Source organism: Syzygium oleosum, unplaced genomic scaffold, assembly GCF_021117445.2.
Source record: "Syzygium oleosum isolate NSW1041296 unplaced genomic scaffold, Sole_v2.1 Sole_v2.21, whole genome shotgun sequence".
Lineage (NCBI taxonomy): Eukaryota > Viridiplantae > Streptophyta > Magnoliopsida > Myrtales > Myrtaceae > Syzygium > Syzygium oleosum.
The window spans coordinates 6,447,243-6,462,747 of record NW_026607505.1 but is presented as its reverse complement, the minus strand read 5'-3'; the positions used below and the strand labels follow the sequence as shown (position 1 = coordinate 6,462,747).

The window sequence follows — 15,505 nt, the reverse complement described above, 5'->3', positions numbered from 1 at the left end:
TTACCACATAAGAAAAGTCTCAAAACAAACACGCATACACTCAGCCATTTAGGAAAGCAAAAATAAAATAAAATAAAAAAACACAAATACATAAACAAATGGGGTAAAAATCTTTTCGCGAAAATCTCTCAAATAAAATATTCATTTCGCGGAGGGGGAACCTAAAAGCCTAAAAGGGGGTCCAAAAAAAGATATTCAAAAATGAGCAAAAATATAATATAATATAATAAGAAAATGGAAAGGAATATTATATTTAAAAATTTAACGAACCCCACCTTCAACTCGTCTATTTAATAACATCTCCCTCGTCTCCACGGAAAGACCAATCTCCCTCTTCGACCCCCCAACTCTTCACATATCCATACGGACGCACACCCCGAACGCTTAGCCACATAACCAAGCAACAAAACTGCAGAGAAAGCAACGCAGAAACAGAGTGCTCTCCCATGAGAGCATCTCTCTCTCTCTTTCTCTCTCTCTCAACTTGTGTGTGAACTTGTGAGCAGAGAATTGGGAATCCGAACGGCGAGACGCGAGCGCTGAAGAGCTCTTCCCCGGATTGGATTCCGCCCTCTTGATTCACCGTCGTGAATCGAAATGTGCAACCCGAGCGCCACCATGCCCGCGACCAAGAAGCCCGCGCAACCGCCGCGGGCCCATCTCTTCCTCGACCTCCTATCCGTCCCCGCCGCCGCCGCCGCGGCGAAGCAGGAGACCCCGGGGCCCGACGAGGCCGCCGCCGCCGCCTCGGACTTCGCGGCGGAGGCCAGGTCCCTGTTCGCGCTCGCCCTCCCCATCGCCCTGACGGCGCTCATCCTCTACTCCCGCTCCGTACTGTCCATGGTGTTCCTCGGCCGGCTCGGGGACACGGAGCTCGCCGCCGGGTCGCTCGCCATCGCCTTCGCCAACATCACGGGCTACTCGGTGCTCTCCGGCCTGGCCCTCGGCATGGAGCCGCTCTGCTCGCAGGCGTTCGGGGCCCGCCGCCCGAAGCTGCTCGCCGTCACCCTCCACCGCTCCGTGGTCTTCCTCCTCGCCTGCTCCCTCCCCATCTCCCTCCTCTGGCTCAACATGCAGAGGGTCCTCCTCTACTTGCGCCAGGACCCAGACATCACCCGCATTGCCCACACGTATCTCCTCTTCTCTCTCCCCGACCTCCTCACCAACTCCTTCCTCCACCCAATCCGCATTTACCTCCGCGCTCAGGGCATCACCCACCCCCCTCACGTTAGCCTCCCTCCTCGGCACCATCTTCCACGTCCCCGTCAACCTCCTCCTCGTCCGCCACCTCCCGCCTCGGCGTGGCCGGCGTCGCCGCCGGGTCGGCCGCCTCGAACGCGATCGCCCTCGTCGCGCTCGTGGTTTACGTGTGGGCGGCCCGGCTGCACGAGCAGACGTGGAGGAGCCCCGGCTGGGACTGCTTCGCCGGGTGGCGGCCGCTGCTCCGCCTCGCCGGGCCGAGCTGCGTCTCGGTCTGCCTCGAATGGTGGTGGTACGAGATCATGATCGTGCTGTGCGGGCTGCTGGCGGACCCGAAGTCGGCCGTGGCCGCCATGGGGATCCTGATCCAGACCACCTCGCTGCTCTACGTGTTCCCCTCCTCGCTCGGCTTCGCCGTGTCCACCCGCGTCGGGAACGGGCTCGGCGCGGGCCGGCCGGGCGGGGCGCGGCTCTCCGCCGCGGTGGCGGGGCCATCGCGGCGGGGATGGGCTTGTGCGCGGCGGCCTTCTCGTGGTCCATGCGGGACGCGTGGGGGCGCATGTTCACGCGGGACGAGGCGATCCTGCGGCTGGTGTCGGCGGCGCTGCCGATCCTCGGGCTGTGCGAGCTCGGCAACTGCCCGCAGACCGTCGGGTGCGGGGTGCTGCGGGGGAGCGCGCGGCCCGCCACGGCGGCGAACGTGAACCTGGGCGCCTTCTACCTGGTGGGTATGCCGGTGGCGGTCGGGCTCGGGTTCGGGCTCGGAGTCGGGTTCTGCGGGCTCTGGGTGGGGCTCCTCTCGGCCCAGGTTTGCTGCGCGGGGCTCATGTTGTATGTGGTGGGGACCACCGACTGGGATTTCCAGGCTAAGCGGGCCCAGATGCTGACGTGTAACGGGCGTAGCCTCGACGACGAAGAAGCAGACGAAAAGCAGCCGTTGATTTGCGTCGTGGTGACCCCGTCGTGATGATGATCACCGTAGGATGTGAAGAAAGTTAGTAACTCCCCTTTTTTTTTTTTTTCTTTTCTTGTTTAATGTAGCTTCTTCTTCTTTTTCTCTCTCTCTTCATTTTTTTTTCTTTTGTATTTTCTTTTGTCTACATTTTAGATTCTCTTTGATTTTTTTTTTGGTGGGGTATTGAATTTTTTTTTTCTGTTCTGGGGGGGATTAAAAGAGGAGAGGTGGGTAATCTAAAAGAGCGGAAATTTTTGGTTCATGGTCAGCCTTTCTTGCTCTACCCAGAAAAAAAAAGAAAATCAACTTTTTTTTGGCCATCATCAATTTGATGTTCACCTGTGTATTTATGTATTTATCTCTATCTTCTCAAAGGCTCTCTCGTTTCCCATTCTTTTTCTCGACCCTTTTCGTCGATTTTTCTTCTTTGGGATTTTCAAGACATTTTCGCGAAAAAAGGGTTTTGAATTTTCTGGTCAGTGCCCATCCTTACAACCTCGGCATGTTGTCTGAATTGCGCAACGGAAATACATGGGAAGCATCACTTGCTTACGTTCGGGAAAAAAATAAAAATACCAAGTGGTGTTGTGGAGTTGCATATAGAAAAAGGCGACTTTATTTTCTGCACTTTTTTTAAGGGGGAAAAAAGGAGGCATTTTATGGAATTTCACATGTACAACTTTGAAATCCAAATAAAGCAATGGCCAACTCAGAAATATTCCATTTCACGTCCAACGAATTCTTGGAAAAGATGAACTTTTTAAGGTGTTGCTCCAGCACATAACTAAAACTTCTCCTAAATTTCTTTTTGCAACTTTTTTCACTTTCATTTTTGGATGGTTGATATGACCTAAAGCCATATTATCTATCCCCTATTCATGACCGAAACCAGTGCAAAAAACATGAAGAAATCTCGAGTTTCAGATGACGCATTCAAAGCCCGAACCGATTTATCCGAGGAAAATGTCGGGCGTGTTGAGATCGATTCGTGTGTCGAACGGTTATTCATTATTGAATATGACCCGCTTGTTTAAATGGTCTGTTCATGATTCGACGGGTCATTTCAAGATAAAACTAACTTTGTAAAATCGGGCTTCGATTAGTCCTTGCATTACTCATCATATAGAGATGTCCGTAGGGCATAATTCTAAAGAGGATCTTTGCACGAGTGAGATTGCCCTGCGAAGTGCACATGAGGACCCCTTCCAGGTAACGCGAGCAGGAGGGTGGAGAATTTATTTCTGTCAATCATTGCATTGCCTCATGTGTGTGCATTCAAAGTGTACACGTCGGCCTCATTTAAAATCACCAAGAGAAAATCTCAAGCAAGGTCCGAAATCATAGCGCTCCTACGATTATTATCGGAGCGTATAAGTCTGAATCAGGGCAGAATTACTTGGATACTCGACCATCCTCCGAACGAGAAGTAGAACGAGAAAGACTCGACGGATGGACAGAGGCTCTGCTCGACCGAGCTCGTCCCGCCTCCGACCACACGAGCAAGTAGACACGATCACGGTCGTGAACTTGTTAAATCTCTAAGGATGATCTGTGCCTGTCGGTATGATCCATCGTGGACAAATTCCGATCCCACAACGTTGGCCATCTGGTGCAGCCTCGCTGTCTCAGAAGTTCAGACAAGTCCGAAGGCGTAAGCCTCTCCTGTCATGTCGACTGCCGGCGTTTTACGCCTCTCCTGTCATGTCGACTGACTGCCGGCGCTTTACACGTGGCGGCGATCCCGCTTCCTAGGGTTTGGTCCAAAAACATTGCCGAAGAGCGCAGCCCGGTCACCGGGTCTACCACCTTGCCTTTTTCCGTTTTACCCCCCACATTTCACCACGTTGCCATGTCACTCCATGCAGAGACACCATCATTCGTGCCAACGACGACCTGCGTGGGGGGGTGCTCCAGTGGGGGTTGTACCTAATTTCTTTCTGGGGGGAACCAGTACTTTAATTGCCATTGGAATGGATAGTGTAGCACAGCTTGTGGTCAACGAGAGGAGTCCCCAGATTTCTCAAGAAATCGACTATCTAATTTAGTTGGATCGAATATCGTGGATTGGTACGTTGAGCATTCTTTGTCGGGATTATCCCATATTGATTACAAAAGAGGCTCATGGTCAGTTTATGAGTGTGAGGTAAAACCTCACCTTGGAGTTAACTATTGAGGTAAGAAAGACCCAAAACCACTCAACGAGCCTAGTTATACCAACCAGTGTGGATCCAATAGTCACACGGGAGAGACGGGTTATCGCTGTTGCTCCTGCCCAATACCTGATGTGTGAGGCGAGATTGTTGGAGCTATCAGAAAAGGGTTAATGGTCACTTTATAAGGGTAAGGAAAAATCTCAATCATTGTGCTAGCTTTTAGAATGAAAGAGGCCTAAGATCACCAAACATTCCTCTCTCTCTCTCTTTTCCCTTATGCCGTCTTCCTTCTCATCTCTCCGACATCTTTCTCTCTTTTCAATCGGAACTCCACACATCACGTGACCATATATAGATCTATGGATGTGAGAGAGGGATAGAGAGAATTATATAAGTGGTTGAGTTGGAGAGAACATGCGGTCATCTCGGTGTGGTGGTTGGGGTTCATCTCGACGGCGGGTGGCCGAGCCAAGCAACAAAGGCGGAGTCAAGTTGATCGCAGTGTGGTGGATCTTCTTAACAAAGAGGGAGAGTGGGAAGAGAAAAAGAAAAAATAGGGTTAGGGTTTCATTGTGGGTGTGTGTAGGAATTTTCACAATCTGATGATTTAATGTGATGTGGGTTAGATTAAGCCCTTAATTTTGATAGCTAACGTGTCATTTATTTAAAGGAAGTAAGCAAGATCTAACTTTTACCCTTCTAATTTAGAGGATCTCAATAACAGTTATTTTTTTAATTATGGATTCGCGTATCCTAGTCTGAGAACAAATTTTTGCGGAACTTAGAACTAAAATGAAACGATCTTGCTTCCAGCGTATAAAAAATATTTGAGAAACCGACATGAAGAATTCTATCTAAGAGTTAATAAATATAGCCAAGGATTAAATTCGATAACTATTAACTCAATTAACATATTTTGTTGGACCAATTTCACGTTTGATCTAGCTATGAGTTTATTAAATAGATTAAATGCTTCTTCATCTTGATTGCCCAATTAGAAACTTTGATTTATCAACCCTCATATGTGAGCCTTAGAGTTGCCTTAATGGTTTAGCGAACGTGCATATGCTTGGAAGTTAAGACTTATTACACATGTTCAATTCCTTAATACCGGCAAGTTCAAATATTATGCCACAAGGATACAAATTCATTGTACCAATTCCATGATGTTAATTGAATGTTTCACAGTGCCAGAGCAGAACTTCCCCATCATTAAAGGAGAAATAGTGTTTTTTGTCCATCCATGATTGGAGGAAACTCTCTTCATTATACCTCTGAATGGTGGTAATAAACACGTTGATCATCCACATGCAAACTTAATTAAAAGTAGATGCACGCAATATTCATTCCCGTAATCCACCAATCAAAAAACCGGTTGGAGCAAAAGATGACGGAAAACCTGGCTCTTGAAGAAAAATATGATTAAGGTCTTACAATCCGATCCATATCGACATGAAAAATGGACAAAGCAACAGGCTCCTCGATTTTCCTACTGTCTTGCACAGGTGAAGCAAGAGGGAACTGGTGAGACTATCAAACTCTACTGGTGCACGAGAAAGAGTGGCTCCTACTAACGACTTAAACTCAAACTAAAAGTCTACATGTGCATACTGATGCATTTTGCAATACCCAGGGTTTGGATATGTAGGAAGAAAGAACAAACGTAGCAAACCAACAAAGATGAAATGATGTGCAAATAGTGGCCCTTGTCGTGGGGCAGAAAGGCAGAGCAATTTCTGTGGTAAGCAAACAAAAACAAGGGTCTTGTCTGGTATCTGTGTGGCACTGCCTCTTTGTTGCAGGAGGCGCACGAGGGTTTGGATAGCTTCTCTCTCTCACTCGTATGTAAATCATTATGTCTCCGTGCGTCGTATAAGGCTCCACCTGGACATTGCTATCGAGATTACTCTCTCAAAGGGTGTGTGATTTGAACACGAAATCTCTTTATGTCCAACTGAAAAGTGCAGTCACTTAACTAATCTGTTAGGATAATTTTGTATCCATTAAAACAAATGAGGGTGTATCGGAATTGGGTAACGTGACCTATTCGTCATATGATCGACGAGTACACAACATGTAGCGTTCAAATTGATCTAATTAGTTTGTCATTAGTGTGTCGGCACTTCCTAACAAATCAAAGACCTAGAATCAAAGAGCATGACAAACGTTTTCTTGTGCGTTTGCGTAAAGAGATATGATCTCCTGCCTCTGGATGAAAATTTAGCACCCTCGACTTTCGCTTGCTCATGAATGCATCCAAGAATGAGGGGTGGACATACTTCTGCAATTCTCCTTTGGAATCTAGCTGATTAAAAAATTCGAAACTTAAAATTTTCTTTTCCATAGACAGAGTTTTGGCTCTTTTCGTTGAATTTGGCAACCACTTCTGGACCATATGAAAGGACTAAATCCAAGTAGAACATAAGTGACCACCAATTCTACTCTCCTTATCCTAGGTTATTTTGGCTTCTTATGTTCAATAGGATTTACAATATCTTCTCAATTTAGGGATTTTATTGACGGTGACGTGGTAAGCATGATCCAAAAGTCGAAAAATTTGTGGTAATTACCATCTTTATCACCTATTTCTTTCTAATGTCTTGGCATGGTCCAGGAGACAAGTAAAGTTGACTTACCTTCATTTGACAGGAGGAATAGACTGATAACTTTGATCAATGCCAAACATAAAGTCTGAATGGATATCTATTTGATTTTGTTTCCAAATCTCTCTTATTCCTAAGTTTCTGGCAAATAATTTGCTCATTCGGGGCGTGAGCTTCCCAACTCTATTTCATTCTTACCTATAAAGGAATTTTACCTTCAAGAGCTCTTGCTTGTTGCATCAAATAATAATAACAGAAACGTTTCCTACTCAAATCTCTTTACAACCAAGTTCCAAAGTTCTCTCCAATTTGAGTCGTCTAAGCTTTTAATCCCACCTATCAAGTGTCTTACAAGGTAAAAATTTCGTGTTTTTCATTTCGGTTTCTTTATCAAACTAGGTTTTGTTTTGAAAGATAAATATGTGTTAATTCTTATTTTTTGTTTGATTTGATTTCAAGGTGATTAAGGCTTTGATTAGTTCAAGAGTCTTTCCACGCAAGGTAAGTGAAAACTCTTGGGATTAAGTTAGATCGATCTACTGGACACCTTGAACTTTGATGTTTGATGCATGCTCATTTAGGTTTAGTTTTTAGGTTAAGTCTTTTTAGACTTCAAGAATGTCTACTTCTTGTTATATTAAGCTATTGATTGCTTGCCTTAACTTAAAAAAATTTCTACATGCCTAGAATGTATTTGAATGATTACCAAAACGGGTTTGTTGCAACTTGGATAGGAAAAATGTGAAATAATGGTAAAAATAAACCTAAGAGTGGCGTATTAGTAATTTTTGACATGTCTAGAAGCAACATCGTAAAATTTGGGTAAGTGAAAGAGCATTTTTAGCAGTGTTATTTTATGGTTTAAAGTGTTCATTAGTGGGTTATTAAAATAGGTCATTAGTTGAACAAACAAAAAAGTTAGGTCATTCAAAGAAATCAAAGCAGTTAAAATAGCTATTTTAAAAACTTTTGGGGCAAATTGTAATTTCACAAAAAGTTAGGGGACTACTCTGCTAAAACTGAAAAGTTAGGGGCTGATTACATGTTTTGGTAATTTCATAAAATCTATTGCATATCTATAGTATACATAAAATATTCAAACGTCTTTGATCATGATGAGGTCTTGACAAGGCCTTATGTATATGAACCTTATTGTGTTGGCTCATGGGACACATGCAAATTTCACAAATCGTTAAGTTTAGGCCTAGGACCCTATCCACGTGACCCTAACCTAAAGCGTTATGTACGCAATTGGTGAGACTTTAATTTGTGAGCTCTAATTCCTCTGTTGGTAATCCCTTAACGCCTCAGTCAACTATGTCAATCCTAGTATTATCACGCCATTCATAAAGCAATAGTAACAGTGCAATTACCCTAAGATGACCCAAGAACCCCTCTTTTGGGAGGAAGCTACACAAAAAACCCTAGACACGGGAAAATTGTCCAAAAAGTCCTAAACTTATTGTACTTTTACCAATTCAGTCGTAAACTTTTCAATTTTGTCAATTGAATCCTAAATATTTTCATGTTTTGCCGATTAATTGGTCAATTTTAGCCTTTGAAATCACTTATGTGGATGTTAGTCGTCCTACATGGTACGGTCGGCACTGGCATGGACAATTTTTAATAATATCTTCATTTTTTTCTAAATTTTTAATTATTTTTTCTTTCTTTTCTTTCCTTTTTCTTCTTCCAAGCCCGGCGAGGCCGCACTCGGCCATGGGTTTTTGGACGATTTTCCTGACCAAACACCTATGGATCACCTTTCCTTTCTCTTCCCCTACCCTCTACCTTTGTCATTGTCCCAATGGTGTTGCCCCTGTACCACACTTCCATCGTTGCTCGCCCCCCGTGGCCGTCGCATTTCTACCTCCAGGTGGTGCTGGTGACATGTGCAGTTGGTTGCGCTCCTGAGATGGACATCGACATCGACGGTGGAGCAACAAGGGTAGAAGGGAGATGTTGAGGACAGGCTTTGCTAGGCAATGTAGAGTCAGAAAGAAGAAAAGGGAAAAAGGAGAGAGAGAGAGAGAGAGAGAGAGAGAGAGAGAGAGAGAGAGAGATAAAACAAAGAGGAGACAATTAATTAGGGCCATCTAAAAGGCACTGTGCTGATCTGTCGATCTCTCGTTATACAGTTCTACTTCCTATGTTTAGAAGATCTCGATCCTTTTCAAGTAGCAGTTAAAATGGTTTTTCAGACACATTATGAACAAACAAGGTGTTTAGTACTTCTCAATTCGAGGAGAGGCAATACGTCTCCAACTGAGGAAGGAGAAAGTTAAAAGAAGCCAGCCAATTACATAATTCTCACATGCCTGGTCTGTATGGATAGTTTGCCGAGCTTGATAGAAATCTCATTCATGCGTAGAACAATCATAGTATTTTATTGTATGCCCATACCTTATCTAGTAGCTACATAACAATAAAACCCAAGGGGCCATCCTTTTTTTCCGTCTCTTTCTCTATCTTTCATCGTGTCCTTCGTTATCCTAGAAGCGTATCCTCCTTTCTTTAACTATTTTTATGTTGACTTTAAGATTGACATGTCCTAGGAGATTGGTTCTTTCGAACCAAAGGTCCCCAATCTCGTTCTTTTGTTTATTTCCCTGTTGTGAGTGGGCACAGTACTCCAACCCGCATATTCTTGTACCCATTATGTATCGTGCTTTCTGTTGTGGGCATTGCGAGCCGATTAATAAAGCCCCCAAAACCCTTGGCCTGACCCAACCCTATGGCATGTGCATGTATCTTTTCCCTATAGCTATGGTATCGCTTATACAAACTTATCCCAAAGTAACAGGATCCACCTGTCAAAATGGGAGCATGTTGAGCAACAGGAGGCCCCCCACATCCCAGCGTCAAAGTTTTCTGCCATGTCTTGACGTGAATAGCTTAGGGACCATCTCTTGAAGGCTAGGAATCCTCAAGAAAAGATTAGACGTGCATGGATTGCTTTTAGGAAAACAAAACTATATTGCATGCATTGCTTGTGCAGAGCAGGATGGATTCGTCCACGATTCTCACGCGAAACAGTTGTCGTATAGCCAAAATGTGCGAGTTAGTTTGATGCTTCTTGCTCGCGGAATTTATGTTATTTACGCTTCTGCGTGCCATATAAATGCTCTTCTAGGTAACTAATCTGGAATGTTTCCTTAGTTGATTAGGCACTTGCTTACTATTTTTCGACACATATAACCTGATTTGTCTTTAGGGTTCGTCTCTTGTATAGGAACATTATCTGTCACATGCATGGAAACCTTGACTTAGACAAAACCCCCTACAAATTATGAAATTATACGTGTCCACTCCATATATGTTTATGAGGAGAAGCGACAGAGACTGGCTTAAGCATGCAAAAACAGCCAAAAGAGGCACTGTAGATTGAAAACAACAGAGAACAAAACCACTGTAGAGACAATTTGGAACTACGTGCCTATTCAGAGTGGAGAGGCAGCACACAAAAAAAAGAAGCTAATGCACGGACAAACGAGAGAGGGCCCGGGGGGGGTGTGGTTTGTGGCTTGTCATCATTTGGGCAGGCGATATATTGTTTGAATAATTCTGGATTCCTATCTCTTGGCGCAAAAAGCTGCGCCTTCTTTCTCCCTCTCTCTCTCTCTCTCTCTCTCTCTCTCTCTCTCTCTCTCTCTCTTTCACTCGTTTCTTTTTTAGTGTTCTTGTTCTTTCCTTGGCTATAGAAAAGACTACTTTGTTTTGCTTCACTCAACAGGATTGCATTGACCATTGGCTCCGTTTCGAGACAAAAGGTGCCGACCCCATTACACATTTCGGCCATTTCCTTCGTCCGCGCAAAGTAGTCACCAATTAGCAATCAGTCCGATGGAATCTTAGCGTGAGTGTCTCTTATATATAAATAAATCTATCCAGTACAGTATTATATCAGATGCTTTCAAGCATGCATGCAAATGCAGGGAAGATTAGAAAAGACGAGCACATGGTGTTAGTTATCAATATGATGAGAGGAGCACAAGAGGACAAGGAAGACGATGAGCTAAAGTTAAGTTTACTCTCCCAGAGATTGGATTAGTAAGTCGAGAAATGCTCTACGTCTTTCGATGTTTTCTTTATCACACGAGGTATCTGCACCCGACTCGACGAATCTCCATGGATGCGCATATATTGCTCGATTCACGTACATTGGTCAAGACTCCACCTACAACTCCATTGGCCCGGCCTCAAAGGATTACTTTTAGTGAAAAACCTTGTGATTTGAACATAGAAGCTGCTCAATTAAAACTAAGCGCTTAACCACTCAGCCAATTCATTAGGAGTTTCTTTATCATCTCCTTGCACGTCTTTCTAAAAAGGTGTCGGGTTTGTTTCCGAATGACTTCTTAGAATGCCGCGAATATTATCCCATTAGTGAAGTTAACATGGGAAGTGAAGTTCCTCCATGATTAGCATTCGCAGGTAGACCAACTGAGGAATACATTTTCCTAGGCAAATATCTAGGACTATTTTATGTTATCCTCGTAAGAAGAACCCGCCTCATTCTCCTTCACAAAGCTTTTCTATGGCATGTTGGCCCGTCGAATCTGTTGTAAATGGAAGTGAACAAGAGCAGCTAAATAGAGCCTGGATTGGATCTGGACAAACAAGTCGCCCCCAACAGATACAGTTGTCTCTCTCTCTCTCTCTGCGAAGCGCAAAGTGGTCATGGAATGTTGGTGGATGGATGATGAGGAAGGAAATAATTTAAAAGACAACATATGAATGAATGAATGAAAGAAAGACAGAATCATTCGAGACCCATGATGGTTCTCACATGGCTGCTCTTTTCACTGCAATATAAACTATATTGCTCTCTGCAGTCACTCACTTGTCCCCTTATCTTTGCTTTCTCAAGTTCTCCTCTCACTTCCAACCAACCATTCATCATCACCCATACCATTGCATTATGCCTGCCTGGAAAATAGGGCTAGAACCCCCTCATTGGTTTTCTCTTTATCCTTTGTTCTAAGAAATTATTGATATGACCAATTGAATACTCAGATGTAGACAAAAGTATAGCTAACCAACCATATCTTGAATTTCTATTCAAATAAGATATACTAACAACTCAAACTTCACGGTATATCGGTTGCACACCCAATTATAAGATGGGATTAAGGGTGGAGTTCAATTTTCCACATTTTTCTTACAACACTTCTTTATGTGTGATGGTTATAGGTGCATACATGACAAGACAATATAAGTTTAAGAGTGGAATCGAAAGACTACCCAACCCTTAGCATGTTTTAAGAATGTAGATTTGAGAACCAGGCCAGCCCGTTGAAGGGATGTTCATGATACTATACTTAGGAATCATGATTTTTCTTTAGATTTTTGTTCAAAATTTTTAGTTGATCAACCCAATGCGGAGACAATTGACTAATTGGCATAATTTTTCCTTGGAACTGATGAGTTTTAGAAAATCAAGTTGGTAAACTTTTCTTAGTAAACAATGTCTTAAACAAATATCAATGGTTATTTTATCTTTGAACTAGCTAAGAGCCGAACCAGCCGGTTCTCCCTAAAATTGGCTTGGAATTGGATCGATCATTCGAGTTCCCGCTCATACCCTAAATCTTAACCCATCTCTTGTCACGCATACCGGTCATTATCTGATTCAATCCCATGTTACCTACTTATGATCCTAATAGTCTACAAACCAAGGGAGTGTTCAAGACATAGTAAATACATCATGTCATATCCTTGTTTTTCTCTCAACGATCATCATGTCGTATCCTAACAACTACATTTTTAGAAAAGTGGACATGATCTCGTTTTGTCATTTTCAAATCTCAAAGTAAGCACGCACGTCATCATTTATTTAACGGTTTAAACTTTCGCAGAAGAGGCAATCAATTCCCAAACTTCCAAAACTAGCATGCTATTGGTGTCATTTTATATATCAAACCCTTCATCCACCCACCACCACCACCGCTTTCCTAAGATTTCGTTTGGATTTTGCTTAGATTTCCTTCGATGGCGAACTCTCATTGGGGAAGGAGACAGAGAAAAGGGCGGCTACAACATAATGGAGGCATGTATAGGCTTTTGAGCCCTTGTCCTCCTTATAACCAGCAAGTGGTTGAAAGGAAAAGAAGGGTTTGAAAATCGTCACTCACAACTCTTTTAAGGTTGGTTCCATGATTTGCTCAACTCGCCGCTCTATATTCTTTTATTTCTGAGATTGGCGCGGCATGTCTCCTTCGCTTCATCACATGCTTCGTATGCACCATATGCCATCCATCGAACCCCCATCATTCTCATGCCCCCTCCGAGGTCGACACATGGGTCCGACATCAGAAGTTAGCGAAACCGTGTCGAAGGTACGTGAGGGTGGAAGAACACCTCACATGCATGTGCAATGCATACATGCATTGATTTATCAATGGGGATATCAGATGTCGTGCTACGAGCTGTACGTTTTGTTTATTCAATTATGAGTGTGCTAGGGTTACTAGTTTTGACAATCTTGAATTGCATTAAGATATTTCATTCTTCGGTGACATCTGATTCAGCTGGTACCTGCAGTATGCCCCCTTTTGGGAAGTAGTTTATCTTATATGATCGGTACGATAAAGAGAAAATGATGAATACGACAGGAGCCCTTTTCTTTTGGGTCGAAACATTTCCGGGCACGAGATCCGAGTCCACGGGACCGGCGTAGATGGGCTTGCGAGGGGTTCTTTCACAAGCTGTTGAAGTTTTATGAGATTTTATATGGCGATCCGAATTGTGACTCTTTTGGGCCTTGCAGGTCTCTCTAATTCACAAGTCCTGCTGTTTACTCAATAGCCTTTGGAAGCGGCAGTCTGTAGTAGTAGGAGATTTTCTCGGTCCTGACCCGGGTCCAAACGTGAGACCCGAAGGACCGATGGCCGCGATGCTTGGTCTAGCGGATCCGGGTCCACGGAAGAAATTCTTCCGTGATGGGTCGACGAGTTTCACAAATTGCGTGCAAACATTAAAGGGGTTGCAAGAAAGAGAGAGAAGCTTGATTTTGGAGTTCGGACAACGCCCATACACGGTCATTGCCTCCAGCACCGTATGATGCAATCACAGCACCAGAAGCAAGTTAAGTTAGTTCGCCGTTTTCATTACGGTAGATACGTAACATAGCGATTCCATTCAGCAAAAAGATTCTCATTCAGATGAGAGAGAGAGAGAGAGAGAGAGAGCCCCGGGGGGGGGAGTGGAATGGGATGGCAGTGCCTTTTACCAGGTTAAAGTACGTGCCTGTACTAGAATTTTCAACTTTTTCGTGTCATCTCGATGCTGTGTATCAGTATCAGAGCCTTACGAGCCAAATGCAACAAGAATTGATAGGAGAGTTTCGTTAGGAGCACAAATAACTGAGGCAAACAAGGAAACTATGAACAGTGAAACAGGTTACGTGACTCTGCAATTACAGTTAGATTCACCATAGCCTGCCCACGCACAGATCTTTTCAGAACCCAAAACCTAAAAAAAAAAAAAAACGAAAGCAGAAGAAGAGCCTCATTTTGCAGGCCTATGAGCTATTGACCACTTTGTGGTGCTGATAAATTTCTTTGCTTTTTTTTTCAAAAGGAAAAAAGAGGAACCAGTCGATATTTCAGACTAGAATTCCACTCCGGTGGCTCTGCCTTTGTGCAGGAAACATATGATTCATTTTACTCTTTTACAAGCAACTAGAGATTGGGGAGTCTCAGTTAGCTAGGCTTCGGCATTTGAGTGCTTGACATGGTGGATGCTGATTCAAAGGGATGGAACGTGTACACTGTGACAGAGAAACGAGAGGGTTAGAAAAATTTGCGGAGGATAATGAATTCATTCATTAAGTTTTTTGGTTTTGGTCCTGAGAATGTGCATGATTCACGAGAGCGTCAGAGAGGAAGGATGCTGAGGGTATCTTTCCCTTTTTGAGGACACGTCGCTCCAGAAAGGCAGATGGGAATGAAGGACGACAGAGGGAGTGTAAAAGTTTTGATGCAGCAAGCAGCGGATAATTTGATAAGCTATGAACCATAAGAATCCTAGCATTTGATTTATCCATCTTTTTGGGCGTTTGGATATTATTTAGAGAGAGTAGCACAGTGTCTCGTAACCAGGGATCTGAAGTTGGCATGTCGGTTATGAGACACTTGTCTGCTCAGCACTGAGCCAACCTCACAAGAAGCCTAGACTGCTTCTCTTGTCCCCCTGCAGACACGAAGGCTACTATCTAAGCTGCGGAGATAACCAACAGAATGCTAACGTGGAGTCTACTTTCTCGCCGCAATAGGCCCTAAGTTCCCTTCCAATATTTATCTTCTTAGGAGAGGGGATCTGAAAAGAACTTATAGGAAAATCCCTCCATCATACTGGAGAATTCCATCCCTATCTTCTCTTGAGGCACTTTTAACGACCTCCCGTATCCACGAATACGCGAGCCCATATTGTATTGCAATAGTAATAAGAAGCCAATTGAGAAGGCTTTCCAAGTGTTCAGGTTATGCAAAACCAGGGTTGTCATTTCAATCAAATCGCCCTCCTTGATTGGTTTTCCTTTTTCCTGAGATTCTCAGCGGTTGAATTGAAACTCACATGGCCTTTGCACTTTT

The 15,505-nt window shown here is 43.8% G+C and overlaps 1 protein-coding gene across 1 annotated transcript; it reads left to right on the top strand.

The window, feature by feature from the left end:
- Positions 1–347: 347 nt before the first annotated feature.
- Positions 348–2,529, top strand: LOC115671139 (protein DETOXIFICATION 51-like). Its single transcript, XM_056320987.1, is given in 4 exon segments — positions 348–1,218; positions 1,220–1,291; positions 1,293–1,686; positions 1,689–2,529. Coding segments are annotated over 4 exon segments (1,566 nt in total). The 5' UTR covers positions 348–597; the 3' UTR covers positions 2,168–2,529.
- The last annotated feature ends 12,976 nt before the right edge of the window (positions 2,530–15,505 follow it).